The sequence below is a fragment of the Eucyclogobius newberryi genome, unplaced genomic scaffold (genome assembly GCF_026437365.1).
Source record: "Eucyclogobius newberryi isolate DKJ021-1_F unplaced genomic scaffold, fEucNew1.0.hap1 SCAF_2, whole genome shotgun sequence".
In the NCBI taxonomy this organism is placed as follows: Eukaryota; Metazoa; Chordata; class Actinopteri; order Gobiiformes; family Gobiidae; genus Eucyclogobius; species Eucyclogobius newberryi.
Window position 1 is genome coordinate 39,753,331 of NW_027315834.1, and position 20,898 is coordinate 39,774,228.

The following is a 20,898-nucleotide window of genomic DNA, read 5'->3' on the forward strand; positions in this document are numbered from 1 at the left end:
TTGTGTAAAATGTTTTCTTGACTTAAGGTGATCTTTTGCATGTAACTAAAACACACAGGGTTTTGGAAGCTCGCATACATTTGTAAAATTGAAGATGCTAAAGAGCTAACTCGGCTAGCATCAGGTTGAGAATTGGCCGAAAGTTTAAATAGATATGGAAGTCTGAAAAACTGTATTTTTGTGCTTTTACTGTGGCTTTTGTTAATGTTTAAGTGTTTGTCTGATTGCAGGAACTTAAACATGTCTATTGGCGTACCCATAAAAGTGCTCCATGAAGCTGAGGGACACATCGTGACGTGTGAAACAAACACTGGAGAAGTGTACCGAGGCAAGCTGATCGAGGCCGAGGACAACATGAACTGCCAGGTCTGTGCCTCACTACCATCATTGTATCTGTTCACTTATTTAAGGCATTTTGTTTTATAAAATCCTTTTTTTTTAGTTCAACACTTGACATCCGTTTTACAGTAGAAGTGTATAACACTTACTTTGAAGACTTACAACTACTGTAGGTGGTGGTAAATGCACCTTTTCAGTCTGCTGCTAACCGCCATTAAAAGCAACACAACATAAACCAGGGTACACTTATATCGTATATTTATTGAGCGTCATTAACATCTTCAAATTGGTCTGTAAGCGTTCCATTCTGCATTGAATTAAGTAACGTACACAATCACGTCCTTTTTACAATTCTATGTAGTCCTCATTCATCTAGGAGTGGTCCGCTGTAGGAAAACCTGAGGCATTTTTACAATATATCATGCAAATTACCTTAAATACAAATTAATCACTCCAACTTAATATTCAGTACAGTTCATTCTAGGGCTGCAACTATCCATTTGCTAAGCAATTAGTCTTGTGATTATTTAACGGTCAAAAACCATCAAATTTACAAATGTTCGCGACTGTGGTTCAATTTGAATCGTAAATGTTCTCAGCTCATGGCATGTTTTGGGGCCTATGTATTTACCAGTTGATGATTAGACTATTATTTTAATCGGTTAGATTTTTGTTATTCTATTACCCATTCCTTTTCTTTTCGTTCACTACGTTAGAAAGTAAAGTTTCACATCTCTGGACTTTGCTTTTGGTAATTTAGTGCCGGTTAAACGATGTAAATAATTATGGAAATCACGGTTTGTTTTTCAATCAGTCTAATCCAATAGGGATTTTGATTTTCAATTCTGAGCTCTATATGGCAAATGAAAATGCTACTAAAAACCAGGCTCCAAATAATTTTGTATGGGGGCCGACTAGGCGGGGAAAAAAACAAGTAGCTTTGGCATTCTCCGGACCACGGCTCGGCAGCCAATCAGAGCAAAGCGCACAAATTTCCTATCAACTACCAATCAGCATGCAAATTTTCACTGGTTAACTGTAATGGCAGACTATTGTCAAATGCTTCCCGGTCTGATTTAATGATATTCCCCTTTTTCCTAAGATTTATTAATAAAATGGCCGTCCCTGCACCTAAAAAATGCCCGTCCACATTTTAAAATACCCTGTCCCGTAGATGGCCCTCTGTCTAAAAGCCTGCTAAAAACATTTGAATTTGAAAATTGTTGCATGTGCTAAAGTTTCCTTTTCTCCACCCAATTCTTTTTAGATGTCCAACATCACAGTTACTTATCGAGATGGCAGAGTGGCACAACTGGAACAGGTCTACATACGTGGAAGCAAGATCCGCTTTTTGATTCTACCAGACATGCTGAAAAATGCCCCCATGTTAAAGAGCATGAAAAATAAGAACCAAGGATCTGGAGCTGGAAGAGGCAAAGCGGCTATTCTCAAAGCACAGGGTATGTTTATTTACCATGTCTGTGTTTGTGATCACATGTTCTGTCTTAATGTTGAGAATTGTCCATTTCTACAAGTGAGAGCTTTTTAATTGTGTGTTTGACTTTTTCTATTTTCTTGACAGTGGCTGCACGAGGTCGAGGCCGTGGGGGAATAGGGCGAGGCAACATTTTCCAGAAAAGGAGATAAACGTTGTTTTTTTTTTTTTTTTTGTATAGACCCGTTTTAAAATGTTTGCCCTCCGACTTGGATATCATTGGTATTTCTTTCCATATGTTGTGCAGTCTATTGCTTTGTTTTCATTTTTTTAATGAAAATAAAATACATCGTTTTGGAAACATTTTTGGTCTTTGTTACTACCTGCACTCTACAATTTGTTTTTTTATATTGCATTATTGCACATAATCAAGTTTATACTAAAGTTACTATTTTAAATCTTTTAAATTTAAATGATGTACCCCTCCAGTTTTCCAAATTCCCAGAGGAAACTTAGTGGACACAGTTATCTCCACCCAGACTCCACCCAGAGAGATCATGTCATGTTGGTCTGGCCCGGGAATCGATGACTCGTGATCTTCTTGGGAGGCAAGAGCGCTAATCGCTCTCCACCGTGCACCTACAATTTGAGATTTTTCTAAACATTTTCCCTGTTTATCAACATTATACATCTTCCGCTTATCCGGGGCCGGGTCACGGGTTAGCAGCAGTCGAAACTGGGACTCTCAGACTTCCTCCTCCCCAGGCACTTCTTCCCACTACTCCGGGGGGATCCCGAGACGTTCCCAGGCCAGCCAAGAGGCATAGTCCCTCCAGCGTGTCCTGGATCTTGCCCGGGGCCTCTTCCCGGTGGGACATGCCCAGGAGGCGTCCGGAACAGATGCCCGAGCCACCTCAGCTGGCTCCTCTCGACGTGGAGGAGCAGTGGCTCTACTCCGAGCTCACCCCGTGTGACTGATCGCTTCACCCCTCTAAGGGAGCGCCCAGCCACCCGGCGGCGGAAACTCATTTCGACCGCTTGTATCTGCGATCTTGTTCTTTCGGTCATTACCCAAAGCTTATGACCATAGGACTGTTTGTCAACAGTTTACAAAAAAATGTGTTTATAATTGTACTTCCTGGTTGGATACAGCAAATGTGACTGAGCCAAAATCCATAAAAGTGTCACAATAGTTATGATTGATGATGAATAACATGGCTTTTTCGGGCGCGTGCCGCGGCACTGCAGACACTCGCTTATTTATATAGCACATTTTACTAACAAAGTGCTGCACAGAGTACTAATAACTAATCAATGATTGAAATAATCACCTCATGAATGATCATTGTCTGACCTATATGCTGTATCACACACATAGACCGATCACAAGCTTCAGTTTGTCTATTGTTGAACTCAGATTTTAAGACACTAAATACTAAACTTGGTGTTGATTCAAAAGTATTTTAACACTACAGATGAGCAAATGTGTTAAACTGCTGGGCCACTACAGGTTATCAGGTCCGTCCATGGCTGTTGCTGTCTACTTTTTTTTGTGTGAAAGTTTAGCACACTTAACAGCAAACATGGCGAATTTCCATGGTAACGGTCGTTTTTTTTTGTGTGGACATTCCATCCCCGAGCGCTCTTCCCGAGTTCGACCACACGAGGGCACCAGTGCGCAATAATCCTCCGTCAGAAACACAGTCGCGCTCTAGATCCACGGTCGCTCTCTGCGTGGTTTCATTTGAAAAGCCGTAAATGACCCAATCTGTTCTCCAAACACATGCCATGTCAGCCCTGCCCCGGGCCAGGCCTTAACGCAGCGGTCCGTGTGTGTGTGTTTTGTCGGTTCCGCCCTCGCAGTTTCCCCGGAGTCCCCGCCTCAGTCTCGGGACCATCTGAACTGGATCCGCCGCCGCTCATCACAACAACACTGCCCCGTCTCTGCAGCGTGCACACGGCCGCGGCACGCTGAGCTAGCTCCCGCACACACGGAGCTCCGGAGCGGAAAGTGCCCCCGCGGCGGCGACGACAAACACGGACGCCCGAAGGTAAGCGTTCTCCCCCGGTCCAAGTGCAGCCGCCGCAGACGCATCGCCGCAGCATCTTATTGACTCGTGTCTGCCACATCTGTCTGGAGGAAGCAGATGCTAATGCTAACCGCTAATCACACTGTTTACTGCTTTAATTTACCACAATTAAAGGCACATAATTGCGCTGAAACGACGCACGTGCTGGAGATGAACAACTACACGTAGATAATGCTTATTGTTTGTGTCTTTTTTTTTCCATTCTGTCAAGCTTGAATGCCAAAGAAGATGTAAACAAAAAAACAATTGTAATGCATTTCAATTATTCCTAGCTGTGTATTGCGTTTGAATTCAGTTGTCTTCATGTCTCACAAAACATTTCCCGTTTTAGAAACGCATCATATTCAACGTTCTGTTTCTGTACTATCTCCTTTTTGTATTATTATTATTTATTTGATTATTATTTTAATTGTTTTATTTTGTAATTCAAGAACAACACAATTCATATAAATGCAAATGTATTCAGTAAATCAAGAGAAGATTGAAAGGTAAATTTAAGATAATGGCAGAAATCATATTATTGTGAACTTATGGCTTCACTTGCAGGCACATTACACATTTTGCAGTGCTATATATTGTTGAAGAAAATATCAAAGTTAAACATCAAAAACATGGAAACTTATTTATGCCACTGGCTCAATAAACTCTTGGACAATTAATTCTAAATGCACAATATTGCTAATAAAACGTGTACTTGTATAAATAAACAGCTGAATACAAAACACTCAGTTTGTATCTTTGATTAGTCACATAAATAACTTATTCAATGCTCTTACAGCTCAAATCTGATCATATTACAGAAAAATTATATTTCTCTCTCAAATGCAAAGAAAAAGAACTAAAGAGCCCTGAAACGATAAGTTGATCCTTTGATTATTGTGAAATGTCTACTGTCGCATGCAGAAATAACTGTGATTATGTGTCATTATATTTCTTTTGTTAGAATTCAGTTGAGATGTGTTATGGCAGTTGGATTATAATGGAGAGCTCATCCATTTACAGGAGCGAATCCACTGCATAGATCAGTCTGTAGATGAAGGTGGGGTCTTCTGTTATGCACGCTCTCATTAGTAAGGCCCAAACAGCCCCACCCATGGGTGACACAGATTGTGAAGGTCATGTGACTTGGGTGTTATGATAAGAGGCAGTGTTCAGCATCTGGAGCCGGGCAGCATCTGTTTCATGGAGCTTGTTCTGTGGTGAGTTTGTGCTAAAAGAGCTTTAGGCTGTGATTGAATCTGCACTGTCTGTGTCTAGGAACAAAGACTGTTATAGGAAAGATTTTAGTACTTTTTTGTTCCCAAAGGAAGATAATGTTTGGCTGCAACATTTTACTGATTTTCTAATGTCACTGGGGCAACTTATCTTTCCGAGCACAAACACAAAGAAGAAGCATAACTTCACAAATAAAGGCATTATATTCCAGATGAAATCATTTTGACAAAATATAGATTTTTCGAACCAGTAATCACAATTTTTAAATCAACTTTTCTGTAGACGGTGCACGTAAATACCTGGAAGAGCATGGCCATTTGAGAGTGAAATGTGAACATCTAAACTAGAATAACATGCATGTTACACTATTACTACCACAGCACGACTCAAACTACACCACAAAATGTATGTGTATTTTCATAATGGTAATCTTTACCTAGAGCCTGGCTGTCAAACTCATTTAAAAAAATATCACAATTTAACGATTATTCACTATTATTGACTGTGACTAAACAACAGTGAAATCTCATTGTCTAACATATTATTGCTCAAGTTTGTGACCGGCTTTACCAAACTGAACGGTCTGAAAGACAACATTAAATTAAATGTGACAAAAACAGCCTGATAATAGTTATTCACATTTAAATCGCTTTTAGGATATATATATATTGAACAAAAATACTTATTTTTTCTTCTAAAATGGTCACAATTATTATTTTTTTGGTTCTAATAATCGTCACGTCTCTAGTTTGTGGAGGACATAATATAACTGAACATGTTTATTGCGAGGACCTTTCAAATTGCAATTTTAATTGATTGTGATTTATCTTGCAACAATAATACAGTTATGTATTAAAAATATTGGACAGGCCCGGTCCAAAATATCGCATTTTGGAAGATGTAATATTATTTGTTTATGAATCAAAGTAGCTCGAGCTAGTTATCTGCTGTTGATAAAAAAAACTGTCATTTAGTTTCAATTAAGGGCATGGTTTTATTTTTCCTGCCTGCTTAGCTATTAAACCTGAATGGACACGGCAGGGCACATTTGTGTTAAAGGTCAAGTATCTCTTGAAAGCTGCCCTTTGAAGCTTGAGTAGACTCTGCTCCTCTGAGCCTGAACCAGCATGACTCTTATGAACTGTCAAATGGAGAAGTCTGACATGACACACGAGGAAGAACAGAGATTTGATGAGACGTGCAGTCAGTGGTCGAGTCCACAGGAGAGATACAAGGGTTATCAGTCAGATCTATATCAGAACTACACGTGTGGCAGCATGAAAGCTCCTTCATCTCTGTTCATAGTTGTTGTGCCTGTATCCAGTGTCCTTATGACCGTCTGTTTCAATCCATGACACGATTCTCCCGTTTGCAGCAGTCTCTTTTTCTTCCCTTTATACTCTTGTAGTGGAATTCTTCTTCTTAAAATTTAGTTTCTTTCTTTTCATGTTTGCTATGGTATTTTGTATATTGCATTACATTATTGATCAAAAAACAAAGCAGAAAAAGAGAGAGCAGACCCGGAAAACCTAAAATGAGAGATAATCAGACCACTGCTAGCGTTTATGCTCCCACACGTCTGAAACCACCTGGCGTCATTGTCATCTAAAAAACCTTTTGTAAGGTTTAAATGTATCTCATGGTATTGAAATTGCATCTCATATCAACCTTTTTCCTGTAGATTGAACTTTCAGAAGTAGCAGATGACTCAAGTTTCTGAGGTTGCGTTCACACTGGTCCATGTTGGGTCCTGGTTTTAGCCCAGTTTAGTCCAGATGTAGATTTGGTCTAGTCCTGTTCTAATCCAGGATTAGTTCTTTTGTCCCAGTTTAATCCCTCTTCTGACAGTGTCTATGTGCAAGAAGAGGCAATATACATGAAAGATGATCAAAGTCAAACGTGATCAGGCACATTTTGTCATATTGTAAATAGTGTAAAGACGACTGCACTTGAAAACAGTATGTTGTTTTCGTTGTGTTGTTTTTGCGCCGATGGCCACTTTGAGTGCTTGTTTTTCCTACACTCGGCCATCTTCTTTTGTTTTTGCTTTTGTGTGCATTTTACTCCCACTCAGACCCACGTTCTTGTCCAAACCATCGCTCTCTATTTAGTGCTCTCATTCCCTCTTACACATAATGGGCTGAGATAATGAGGTGAGTAGATGTGGAGCTGGAAAGAGGCTTGTTGAATGTATGTAAAAAAAAAGAAAAAAGAAAAAGGGTCAAGGTTGTGCAGCATTAATAATTGACAGTATGCTTTCAAAACGCTGAAGAGCTTCTTCGTCAAATCTGCCATCTGAGACATGGAGTTAGCGGTGTTTTAACGTGCTATCTTGCATTAATTATCGCATGACAGAATGTATGGGAAAAGTCCAGTCTTAGTTGAGTTTAATATGGAAAGAGCTGCTTGTACTTCTGCTGCAGAGACTGTCGACACAATCATCTTATTCCTCTGCATTCTTTCTGTATTCACACTTTAGCTTAAGATTCTGTGTGCAACTCTCTCACCCTGAGGTATAAACTAATGTAATGTATTTTTGATATCAACCACTAGCGAGCCTCTTCAAATCATAAACGCACATATGTGAAGGAGCTAACGTTTCTGCAATACACGAGTCATAGTCACGTTACTCGGCATCATATCATTTAATCTTTTAGTTTCCAATACAATTTTATATTATTTTTTTTAATTTGAGCAATTTGTGTTTATTAAGTGCAAACTAGAAAAACGATTATCTTGTATTTTGTGTCACTGACTCACTGCACAAATAAGATGCCTCGACCCTAGAGGCCATTAGGACTAATTGTAAAACAAGTATCAAACGTGTTGGAAAAAAAAAACGTCAACAGTTTTAGAATGATTATGAGATCAGGACTAGTATAAGAACACGTGGTTATCTTGTGTAGTTCATTTTGTTATTATAATTCTGGTATCAAGTTTGAAATCTTCGTATTGTGACAAAACTAGGCCATCACACACGTTTTACTCATAAAACCATGACTACTGGACTTGTCTTCCAGTCATGTCTCCTCGGCCTGTTCCCTTCTGATGGAGTGGTGGTTGGAGACGCACCATGTTTCCGTGTCATGTGAGCGCCTGGCCCTCTGGTCATGCAGTGCCCTCTCAGGCCTCTCAGTCCTCACAGCCTCTGCCTGACCTGCTGTGCAGCTGCCCCGCTCCTGCTGCCGGAGCCCACTCTCTCACACCATCTCCGGACCCCATGGAGTCTCTCATCGTGGTCACGGAGTATGAGCCCAGCCGGCCCCCCGGGGACCAAGAGGTAACACACTGGCACCATCTGCCACCGCTACATCCTTAGGCTCTCATGCTAAACATTTTGGATCATCACTGGATTTGTAGCACCTATGGAGTGGCCACTAATCAAACTGACTTAAAACAGAGAGAGTGTCTTATTCAGTTTAAAATATATATCCATAGTTAAGGCTTAGTAATAATGAAATGAAATGAAAAATAATAACAATTGCAATAGATATGCAGTAAAACACAAAACCCATACTGTTCAAATAAAAATGTCCCCAGGCAGAGGAAATGGACAGTTCAGAAGCTCCAGAGCCTGGGGCCCCTCCACGTGGCTCGTCCTGTGACCTGCTGTCTCACACAGTCGGACGAACAGAGGCTTTGCTTCCAGAGAGCCAGGAGCAAAGAGGGAGACTGAACCTGTCGGACAGGAAGCTTTCCCTGCAGGAGCGCTCTCAGACAGCTTCATCACCGTGCAGCTCACCTGGACTAAACGGCCGCTATATTTACCCCTCTCTGCCCTACTCTCCAATCACGTCCCCACACTCCTCCCCACGGCTCCCCCGCAGGCCCACAGTGGAATCGCACAGTGTTTCCATCATAGACTTACAGGTAAGTGCAGGCTGGAACACTGTCCTCATCTTTCACTGAGTTTGTCAGCACATTGGTATAAACAATACAGAACATGTTGACATTATCACAGCAATACAAAATATACACAAACCCAGAGGTATTCCATTTTAAACATGTGTTATAATGTACTTAGGATTTATGCATTTGTCTTAAAAAGCAGCAAACTGGTAAAGACTACCTGTTTGGACATGAAGGTAAGCCTCGGTACTTAGAGTATATTTAGAATAGACAAGTTGCATGTAGATCCTCTCCCCCAAACCTTTAGATGCAGTAGAATGGAAGTGATAGGACTTCTTACATGACCAATTCTATCATTTGAATCATATTTGACAATTGAAAAACAAATAAAAATGATGACTTTTTATCTGCAACAAAAAATATTTTCTTGTTGAACATATGTAGATAAATACTTTCCTCATGTAACAGTTTTTTTTTTTTTCAAGTTTGATTTCATTGGATATATTGGCTACATTGTAGGAAGCTGCTAAAGATGCAGAGTACTTTTGAGCTTTAGTAAAAATGGAAATGCAGTGAATTCTGTATTGAAACTCTTCTCCTTCTCCTCAAGGACTGTGTGCAGCTCAACCAGTACAAGCTCAAAGATGAGATTGGAAAGGTACGCCAAACACTCATTGCTGTTTCACAAAATCCTGTTCACTTCTCCCTTCCGCCTACTGCCTTTCTGTCAAGTGGGACACATAATGAGAGGCACTGGCTCCAATATCCTCTCTCCTGACTGTCCTCATTTCCTAAACTCTGAGTAAACCAGGAGGCCATGGGAGAGTTGGAAGATGGATGAAAGGCTGGTATAAATAGTGCTCTCGGAGGGTTCTGGTGCTCAGATGAGAGGATGTGAGAGAGAGGGTATTTCTGGGCATGTTTCACATTGTAGGATAATTGAAGATGCATTTCGGTGTTCTTGGCTTGTCCTCCGATTAAAATGGTTGAAGGGCCTAAGGTACAATTGATAACTAAGACAGCTCTACATTGTAAATACATTAATATTTACATAAGAGGAAAGTGCTAACCCTGTCTTTACTGGTCAGTTACTACAAATGGATTTGATTGCTTTTAATGTCTTTGGTGGTTGGTTTGTAATGAGGGCTTTTTCAACTCTGCATTAAGCCCAACTAGCGCATGTCACATGTTTCTGTCTCAAATGGCACACAAAAGGCTGCAATAGACCAGAGTTTGACCCCTTCACTTCGTCCACCGTTTTTAACCCTTTGTCTCACACTCAAGTAGTCAATCTAGCCTGAATGGGATATTTTAGTGGTATTGATCTAATATATAGTCCACAATCTTAAGGTGTAAAACATCAAATAAATGTTTTGCATGCATATGCATATGCATGAACTGCCCCTGTGTCAGAGCCATAGACTTTAAGAATTCCTGAAGGAATTGGACAATTCACCAAATAAGAGATTTCAAAAACAGTTTGTTTACATTCACTGGCTGAGTAGGAGAACGCTGTGTTTAGAATTGCTTTATGGTTTTTAAATTGCTTCTTAAAGTGCATTTGTTCATTTTCTTTGGCTTTTTACTAGTTTGAGGCCTTGGCTTTCACGGTTTCCATAATTTAATTCCTTCACTTTATCACTCTGTTTTATCTTTGGTACAGCACTTTGGTCAATTTGATTGTCTCATAACAATTATATTGTTATATACATAAATTGGATTGCAGTTATTAAATTGGCTCCATTACCATTGTGGGATTTGCTCAATGCCTTGGTGGATGTCTGCAGATTCAATTTATTTCCTCACGTAAAACGCCTGAAATGTTGGGTGTATTTCATAAGATATATCTACTCTAACCTTCAGTTACGTGGGCTGTGTACTTATTTCCTGGGCGCAATATTTGCAGTTTTTTGCTCGTGTGGGTCAGTTGAGGATACACGGTTCACACAGGAAGTGGAAATGTTGAGCATACGCTACAAACAACAACATTACAATGCATTTCAATATCAGAATCATTAGATCTAATAATGATCCAGATTTGTGGCTTTCTGGGGAGTTGTAACTTCATGGCTGTTTCTACAGTCTGCTCCCTCAGCAGGAACACATGCTCTCTCTCTCTCTCTCTCTGTCGCTCTGTCTTTCTCGCTGTTAATTTTGTGCATGAATTTGCGCTCATCGTCTTCTAATTGGGCCCTGTTTTTTTACAGCGTGCGAGTCGCTAACATAAGCCAAATCCAGTTTCCCTAATCAGCCTGAAACCCAAATGAAAGGGAGCGATGATTTGAATGTCTGTCTTCTCACTTGGAAGCAGCTGGTAGTCTTTGAGCGCACACCGTCGGCCCCCTCGCTCCCCTCGCACGTGTATGTTTTCCGCGTCAGTATTTAGCGACAGCATTTTCTTCAGAGAGGGTGTGATCGTATTTTCACATGAGAAATTAACAGCTGCTAAGTCTCACTTTGTCTCGTTTGCAGGGCTCCTACGGTGTTGTCAAACTCGCATACAACGAAGATGACAACACATACTATGTAAGTCCATTCAGAGACACTGGGAAAATAAATGCTTGAATTCAGTCATATTGATCTTGAGTTTATTTTTCCTGTTTTCAAATAAGATTTGCCATGAATGTATCAAGTTTTTATTTATTTATTTCATGTGTAGTAGCTACCGGTACTTTTTCCTGCTCATTTCAAGTGAGAAAACGCTTGTGTTTTTCTATTTTAAGCATAGTAAGACATTATATGCTTGTTCTTTGGCATATGTTATTTTAAGACAACCCAAATATACTCGAATCTAAATGAAAATGACTAAATTCAAGCAATGTTTTCCAGTGTACAGACAAAACTATTTATGTCTCTCACTTTTATCACTAATATACAGTATATGCACACACTCAAGTATATGACAATCATCCCATTAGGAGTGTGATTTGATGTGAAATGTCCAGAGTCTTAATTGTGAAATGACAAGCCTCTAGCATTTCTGTCTTCTGCCCACAGTTATGGCAGCATTTTCCCATTAAGCCGTGTGGCACCGACAGGCGCTTATTTTACTCTGCCCCAAGTGTCGAAGCCCACATGTCACACATTTGGTGCTTACATCATAATAACAGCACTCATTTAACCTGGTCTGCTCCTAATTGATCAAATATTCACTGAGCAATGCATTCGTCCGGCGTTTATTTATTTCAGAAATGGACAAGTCACTGGTCGATTCTGCTCATACCAGAAAATGACTGACAGAGATCGAGACTGTCTCAAAGTTTATATTTCTTTGCTTTAGACTCAAATATGATCCAGATATGTTATGTTACTGTTATGCGATGCTCAACTAACTAATGGAATCGCCACTTTATAAATTCAAGTTCAAACATGATGGGACTTTCTGGGCCAACAACAGCCGTACTCAACAGTCTTGTCCTCTTCTCAGGTTCTCGAAGTAAAATCCCCCTTGATTTTTCCCATAGACTCTTTGAAAAGAATATAATCAGAATGTGAAAGCTTGCTGTGGGCTAATCAGCGATGTGGTAACTAATGAACAAGACACATTATTTAATTAACAGTATACTTCTGAAACTTAAGTAGTACGGTATATACTGCACGTTTCTGTTATTTTAATCAGTTCTTTTTGCAGCCTTTTTCAAATGTTTTTTCTATGACAGACGATGTGCTGAATATTCAAATTTAATTTACATAACAATTGCATCCCACCCCTGTTTGTACATAGTGCATGTTTGACGTTATTTGTTTAAGTTGTTGAAGTTACGCATGTCCTCTCTTTTATACAATTCTGTTGTGCAGACGCCTAAGTTTTGTGTTTGACATTGAACATTACATACCCAGCAGCACCGAGGGGTTTTATATTCAGTGGAAAATGCAGTGTGAGTGGGTGCATTGTCAAGATCGACGCTGCCTCGCTCGGCTGAATTTGGCTCATCTTTTTTTTGGGTCCATGTTTCTTGTCATCGATTCTCTCTGAATCACCTGTTGGCTTAGTGTGCTTGTTCTTATGAAAATCCCTCTGACTCTTGTAGGCGATGAAGGTTCTGTCCAAGAGGAGGCTGATGAGACAGGCAGGTTTCCCACGTAAGTGATGAGACACGTGGGTCACGATGACGTCCGCTGTAAATTTTTGCTGTCTGAAATCTCCTGTTATGTTTCATTTTACTTTTTACTGTTACCAGGGAGACCACCTCCTCGAGGACCAAAAGGGGCACCTGACCACCCACTCCACCCTAAAGGTCCCCTGGAGAGGGTCTATCAGGAGATTGCCATCTTAAAAAAGCTGGACCATCCTAATGTTGTAAAACTTGTGGAGGTGTGTTGCCTCTCAAATGTAACATTTTAAGAAATTAGAATTATCGTCCATATCTACATGCAATTTGCCATTGTCATTGTTTGTCAGGTTTTGGATGACCCCAGTGAGGACCATCTCTACATGGGTATGTTATGGGCCGTTATAACTCGTGCTGCGCATCAAGAAGAAAAGCAAAAAAGAATGAGATTACTTACACTGTAACCAAAAGTAATATAAGTCATTCTAATTTGAAACATTTAGCATAGTATACATTTTATTATTTAATTATTTCACAAGTCTAAATACATTATTTAAAAGCCCAACTGGCTATAATATTAAGAATATGTATAATGAATCAGTGTGGAACATGACCAAACAAAAGGTTTAGTGGGGCATTACATTCACAGTCATTGACAACTGCCATACAACAGAGATGGATTTATGGTGCTACAATTGAAAACTAACCTGGCATGTTCTTCTGTCCGTGTCTGTCAGTCTTCGAGCTGGTCAAGCAGGGGTGAGTTTGCTCTCTAATTATCATCGTTTGAGACTCAGGAATAAACTTGGTCTCATTAGTTGTGATCGCTAATTGGTTGTTTTTTGCCATCTCATTTTGATGCAGGGCTGTGATGGAGGTGCCAACAGATAAACCGTTGAGCGAGGACCAGGCTCGGTTTTACTTCCAGGATCTGCTCAGGGGAATCGAGTACTGTGAGTCGGCCAAGTTATTTTTGTCCTCATACTTCCTCTAAGTGCGGGCGAGAGAACTGAAAACGAGCTCATAAGAGGGAACCATCTTCCTCCTTCTGCTTATCTGGGGCCGGCCCTAGGGGACAGCAGTCTAAGCAGGGACTCCCAGACTTCCCACTCCCCAGACACCAGTTGGAAGACACCCTCCGGTCCCCCTTCTTGAACAGAGGGACAATCACCCCGGTCTGCCAGCAATGTTTCAGAGACGTGTCAGCCAAGACAGTCTACAACATCCAGAGACTTTAGGAGGAGTTTGCCAACAACCTCGGTGACTTCAGCCTGGGTGATGGAGTCAGCCTCCGAGTCCTCAGTCTCTGCTTCCTCTTCGGAAGACGTGACAGTGGAATTAAGGAGGTCCTCAAAGTATTCCTTCCACCGTCCAGTGACATCCCCAGTGGAGGTCAGCAGGTCTCCACCAGCACCATATATGGTGTTGGTGAAGCACTGCTCCCCGCGGGCAACACCAGAGAAGTGGACCGTCCAGCCCCTCTCGAGGAGATGGGTTCCAGAGCCCAAACTGTGGTTGGAGGTGAGGCCGACTATACCGCTCAACCTCCTGCACAAGCTCAGGCGAGGTGACCTTCCGTGTCCCCAAAGTCAGTTTCTGTGTCTGGAGATCTATACGTTGAGGCCCCTGCCATCGACTACTGCCCAGATCTCTCTGTGCCGGCCCCTTACGGATCCTCCTGCAGGTGGTGGGTCCACAGGAGGATGGCCCTATGTTACTCGTTCGGGCTGTGCCCGGCCGGGCCCCGTGGGGAAAGACCTGGCCACCAGACGCCACCCACCAATGGGCTGGCTCCAGGATGGGGCCCCGGTAACGCCAATCCGGGCAATGTAACTGACCTCGTTGTAGCACTCGTCATTCATAAGGGGCTTCTGAACTGCTCTTGGTCTGACCCATCACCTAGGACCTGTTTGCCTTGGGAGACCCTACCAGGGGCTTAAAGACCCCAACAACATAGTTCCTGGGGTCATTTGGGGGGCGCTCCAACCCCTCCCCCGCGTTAAGGTGGCGGTTCAAGGAGGGGCATAATAGCTTCTCATGAAGCTTATTAGCTTCATGAGACTATTAAATGGTGTGTTTTAGTTGGGGTGGAGAAGGGGGATGTTTGTCTTCAAATGGTTTCTATTCAAGTTATATTTTATCAGGCCTGTTCAGATGCTGCTGTCGCCTCATGCAGATGTAAAGAGAAGTGTAGCGACACCCTGTTGTAGAAATAAAGAGCATTATTTTGTAATAAAGTGTAATTTAGTAGTATTTTCAGAAATTAACTCAATTTTTTAAGTTACTTATAATTATGCCCTGTTAAAAATGTAAGCCAGTTTGCCTTTGCCTAACAGCTCTAGCCTGCCATTAAAACAAGTCGTTGCCTCTCCTTTGCCTGAGTCTTGCCACCCACAAGGCTTTCACATTACCTCGGTGGCTGTTAATGCATTTCAGCACACAAGGAGAGGTTTAGCACAAACAAATCGTCTAGGAGACTAGTCACGAGTGAGAATGGGAGGGAATGGCACCAGGGAGCCAGAAAAAGCCCCAAGCAGATGTGCCATTTTCAAATCAAATCAACAATATAATATATTTGCAAATGTGAAGTGACTGTGCTGTTTAATTTACCTTAATAACAATAGCACATCTCTGTTTTAACTTAACTAAACTCTTAACCCAGTGCTATAAGCTAAGCAATAACAGTTTCACCCTACCTGCCACAAATGCGTTATTAATGCCTTTTGTTCTTGCATCTAGTGCATTATCAGAGGATTATCCACCGAGACGTCAAACCCTCAAACCTGTTGGTGGGAGAAGATGGACACATCAAAATAGCAGACTTTGGTGTCAGTAACCAGTTTGAGGGCGCTGATGCGCTCTTGACAAGTACAGTCGGAACACCAGCTTTCCTCGCTCCTGAGGCTCTCTCTGACACCAGAAAGAATTTCTCAGGAAAGGTAAAGGCAGTCTTTAAAAAATGAAGCAGCGCCCTCTGGTGTCTTTGTTTTGTCTTGCAAAAACAGGAGCTGTTAATTTCCTGTATATAATTTCATATTTTGTGCCCTAGGCACTGGACGTGTGGGCAATGGGAATAACACTTCACTGCTTTGTTTTTGGAGTGGTACGTTATATGGCATTTTAATACCTTGTTTTACCCTAAAAAGAAACTTTATTATTATTATTTTCTAATTCATCAACAGTGTCCGTTTATGGATGAGCGGATCCTCAGTCTTCATCAAAAGATAAAGACACAACCAGTGGAACTACCGGAAAAGTCAGTACCGTACTCTTTACTTTATTATTTACTTGCATACAGATATACAGATGTTCTTGTTCCTCTCTTAGTGCTGACATATCTGATGACCTGAAAGATCTGCTTCTGAAAATGTTGGACAAGAACCCGGAGACGAGGATAACTGTTCCACAAATTAAGGTGTTTTTTTTTATGTTATTGGTTTATCAAAGCTATTGGCATTGCATATTGTTGTTTTTACCCACAAGAATTTGAAAATACAAAAAACAAATACCGTATTTTCCGGACTATAATTTGCACCTTTTTTCATAGTTTTGGCCGGGGTGCGACTTATACTTATTTATATACTTATACTCTGGAGCGACTTATATGTGACTTTATTTTATTTCACACTTGCAACCGCATTTCATACTCCAGTGTAACTTATATATGTTTTTTCGTCTCTATTATGCATTTTTTGGTTGGTGCGACTTATAGTCCGGAAAATACAGTAGATGATTTATCTGTCAATCTCTTCCGTCTTCTTGTTTCAGCTGCACCCTTGGGTGACGAGGCATGGCGCAGAGCCTCTACCTCCTGAGGACGATAACTGCTGTACTCTGATTGAAGTGACTGAGGAGGAGGTGGAAAACTCTGTGAAGCATATCCCCAGTCTGGCTACTGTGGTGAGTTTGTAAACCTTTTTAGGATCATTAAGAGGTTTGATGAGTAGCAAATAACATAAAATGTGTTTGTGTTTTGTAGATTCTGGTGAGAACTATGCTGAGGAAGCGTTCCTTTGGGAATCCCTTTGATTGGAGTCGTAAAGAAGACCGTAATACTTTGTGTGCTCCGAGACAGACGCTAACGTGAGTGTTTCAGTCATTCTCTAAAGTACTGTCATCCAAATTCGGTTGCATACACATATATAAATACACAATGCAAATATTATGTGTGAAGATTTTACACTTTCCCTTTCTCCTCCTGCCTTCCAGTAAAGCCAAAACAGGCAAAGTGAGGTACTGCTATATTCATTGTAACAGAAGAAGGTAAACAGACTCACTGGGACAAACAGTGCAAATGACTATCAACAGATTTACATTTGTCTTCAAGTCTTCAATGATAACCTGTAATTAAACCGGTTTCTACTTTCCGCTCCAACATTGTCTAGTTTATGTAGTTTTTGGTCTGACAATCTGTTGACAGTTCATGCATTTGCAGTGTTAGATAATAATGTATTGCTCTATAATTTAGTAAACCGTAAAAGCTTGTTTCTGCTTTATTATGATTGGCCAAAAGGATGCCCTGGCATGGCTGGCACACATCTGACATCACCTCTGTAGTCCTGGTGCTGACGGCCTGCTGGGGTTCCTGCTGCTTTGCATTATATAAGACTTAATGGATGGATCAAAGTGAGCGTGGCAGTCCAGTTATTTTTGTATTGCCTCCGTTTGTTACTTAGGAAACAAGACAGTGGTGATAGCATGAAGAGTTTGGAGCTGCCCTACGTGGGAGAGGATGAAGTTCTTTCCTGATGCTTTCCTCAGCCTGTAACTACACAACACAACACCCCTTTACTCTCGCTTTGACACTGGCAGCCCACCACACACAAGAGGTGGACGCAGGGCTGACAGAAACCAGGCCCAAGTTTAACAGCGAATGCACTTTGACGACCTTCTCAGAGTTTCTATGAACTGCTGGATCGAGCTTGAAGGACTGTGAAACATCGTGTGTGGAGGACTCTTGCACTTCCGTTCAGCCCCCGTCGTGAACCCACTCTCCTTGTCGTAATCTGCATGCTCGTCCAGAACTCGCATGCTTCGTCTCAGGCTTCTACTGTACAGTTTTCATGTTGTAGTCCTGCTCCTAGTGTCGCTCCTTGTGTTGTTTACACACTATCAGGGAACCAGGGCAGAGCAGAAACGGCTCGGTGAACGTCTAGACTTGACTCTTAAAATGATTGCGTTGCGTCATTCAGCGTGGCTCTGCCTGACCGGATTTCTCTGAGGACATTTTGTACAGTTTTTTTCTCTCCCCAAAATGCAAAAGGGAAGTTACAAAAAATGTTTACTTAAGGATGCATGTCTTTGCTTTCCCAAAATGCACATTATAAGCGACTTGTAAGTAATCATCTATCACGTTTTATATCAAATTTTGCTTTGTCTTACTCAATTCTCAAAATAATAGAATGCTTTATCTTAAAACCGTGTTATTATCAATACAGCTTTTCAAAGAACTGCATCATATTTACATTCACCTTTTACAATACAAATGTAATAGAATTTGTCGGTGCAAATATACCTTGTAGCCTGTTATTTGGGTTATTGGTTAAATTCCCTATTGCATACTGGTTGTGTCATACTGACAAACCACTTGTTGAAATTGTGAATGTTCTTAGTTTAGTTCTCAGTTATTTTAACAAGGTACCAAGTCAATCGCACATTTTTAGAACACCAAACACATTATTTGTGAATACTTTTGTAAAGTGTAATCAAGACAAACCTTTAAAGACTTTAGGCTAACCACATTTGAGCAAAACATAGTGCAGCTGCAGACTTTGTACATATCTATGCATGACATATCTGCGAAGTATTGTAAACTGTTGACACATTTTTTTATATTTATTTTTATTATTTGCATTTATCCCCACATCAGAGATTTTGTTCTTTTTCTGTTTTTGTTTTCTTTATTAATATTAAGCTATTGACATAGTTATAATGCTTCCACATCAAGTACATCAGCACAACGTGTTGAATGCAGAAGAGATTTTGTATCTCACTTCAATCGGGCAGTGTATCTCACTGCATATTCCTACTTCTCATGAAATGATTGGTTGACTTTCTAAGACTAAGTACTATGCACAAGAAGTGTCTTTTTCTGTCTGGTGCAAGTATACATTCTGTAAGATTGTCATCTTCCCTCAAGGACGGATGTCATCAATTCTATTTTCATTTTTTTTACCAAATGTTTCTTCCTACTACAAGTAGGGCTTTTTGTGGGACAATTTAGCACTGATTTTCCAGAAAACACACTGTACTGTACTTTATCCCACAAATTTCCTTTTTATTGTTTTAATTTTAAAGCTAAGTCACAAATTTGAACTGTAATAATCACATTCCTGGTTTTACACATTTGAGTTACCATAAAGAAAATGTATTAAAATGTCTGTGATAAGTGAATTTTTTTTTGTTCTTTACTTTATTTACATAGGGTATTTTATGTATGGGGCCACTTTAGCCCATCTGCATGCCAATATAAGCACACTCTGTATATCCAGTACGAAAGGATTTCATTACCAAAAATGACCTCTCTTACTCCTATAAAACTTGTATCTGGTTTTTCATTTGAATAAAATAACACTGCCTTTCAAGTTAGTTTTGTATCATTCTGGAAGTGGCCACCAGGCTGTGCTGTGCTACAAGAAAATCCAAATTCATTATCATTCTCAGTGAGTGTAAGCCTTTGCATTTCACATCGTGTACCTTTTGTGTTTTCTTCCCTTCTGCTAACAGACCTTTTTGAAAGCACTCACTGTCTTTCTGAGTATCTTACTGTCCAAGCTGCCAGACTGACATGACCATGGAAGTGAAAGAAGGCAGTGCAATTTTGGGTATAATCCTTTCACACTAAGTAAACATTTTTATTAGACTCATGACTTCAAAAAACAAACTCTTACGATCCATGTGTGTCTTACTTGAGTAACTGTCTTTTTTAGGTTAAAGGGGACTAAACACTTTATGAGCTTTCAATCCTTCGTCATATTTGTACTCAACGTTGTATTTTGTATGAGTCGTGCATGTTTACATAATCATATGTTGTCCTGACTTTCAGGCTTGAGTGCTCAGAAAATGTCAGTTTCCACTTACCCCCTATGCCTGCCCACCGCGCCTTACTCATGATTATTCACAAAATTGGGTTAAAAAATGTACAGTAGCCATTATTCTAAAATAAAAAGATGGTGAATCAAATTCTGCTGCTTGTTACAGCAAGATTACCCTATGACAAAGCGAAGCTCCTCTTTAAAACCACCATTACTAAGCCGTGATAGAGCAACATTGCATTTTCCAATGTAAAATGATGATCTACTGTAGTTTTAAGTTCCACAAAATGAGCATTCCCTGTGGGAAATGTGTCTACATTTGACCCTTGCTTTTCCAGCCAGAGCCTCAAATGCATACACATTTTAATCATCTGCTAGGATCTTGATTTGCCGACAAAGCACAAAAGGACTAAAACATGATCCCATGATCCCATTTTCTACCACATTAGAAGCGTCTGTTGTATGCGTTGTATATCTTTGTTTCCCCTCTCTGTGTACTGTACTACACACAGCCCGACTTCAGCAGGGGAAAAGTGCTGATGGAGACTCAATCACTGCTTCACTCATCATTGTCTACCTGCTGGAGGCTCGACTCACACTCTGGCCCTGTGGCAGAAACACAGCAGCTAAGCAGTGAGGTGATGGCTCAGCACTCTGTGAACATTACTGATACTGAGCACACAGGTACAGAGCAGCTCCAAGCATTTACTAGCCTCACACACACCTTTGACCAGACACAAACATACAATCAGACGGGTGGGAGACTTTACATGTGACAAGTGATTCTGTGAGAGACTATTTTTAAGTGGCAATTTTTTATTACATTATTTTGTTTGACATAATGTCTAAAGCTTTGACCTGCTGTTGTTGTGTCTTTGGGTAAG

At 40.7% G+C, this 20,898-nt stretch overlaps 2 protein-coding genes across 3 annotated transcripts; both read left to right on the forward strand.

Moving 5' to 3' along the window:
- The first annotated feature begins 204 nt into the window (after positions 1-204).
- Positions 205-2,114, forward strand: snrpd3l (small nuclear ribonucleoprotein D3 polypeptide, like). The gene is made up of 3 exons (XM_072453903.1): positions 205-366; positions 1,607-1,799; positions 1,922-2,114. The coding sequence occupies exons 1-3, from the start codon at positions 205-207 to the stop codon at positions 1,984-1,986; spliced, it is 420 nt and encodes a 139-aa protein (XP_072310004.1). The 3' UTR covers positions 1,987-2,114.
- Positions 2,115-8,103: 5,989 nt separating this feature from the next.
- camkk2 (calcium/calmodulin-dependent protein kinase kinase 2) lies at positions 8,104-19,666 on the forward strand. Of its 2 annotated transcripts, XM_072455284.1 has the most exons (17): positions 8,104-8,359; positions 8,620-8,949; positions 9,539-9,586; positions 11,401-11,454; positions 12,960-13,011; positions 13,110-13,243; positions 13,331-13,367; positions 13,718-13,739; positions 13,845-13,933; positions 15,720-15,919; positions 16,030-16,083; positions 16,163-16,236; positions 16,308-16,395; positions 16,749-16,880; positions 16,960-17,063; positions 17,190-17,243; positions 17,657-19,666. In XM_072455284.1, exons 1-17 carry the CDS (start codon positions 8,153-8,155, stop codon positions 17,727-17,729), a joined length of 1,752 nt encoding a protein of 583 aa, XP_072311385.1. In that variant the 5' UTR covers positions 8,104-8,152; the 3' UTR covers positions 17,730-19,666. The 2 variants fall into 2 exon arrangements, with proteins under 2 accessions (XP_072311385.1, XP_072311387.1); XM_072455286.1 differs by lacking the exon at positions 17,190-17,243.
- Positions 19,667-20,898: the final 1,232 nt, after the last annotated feature.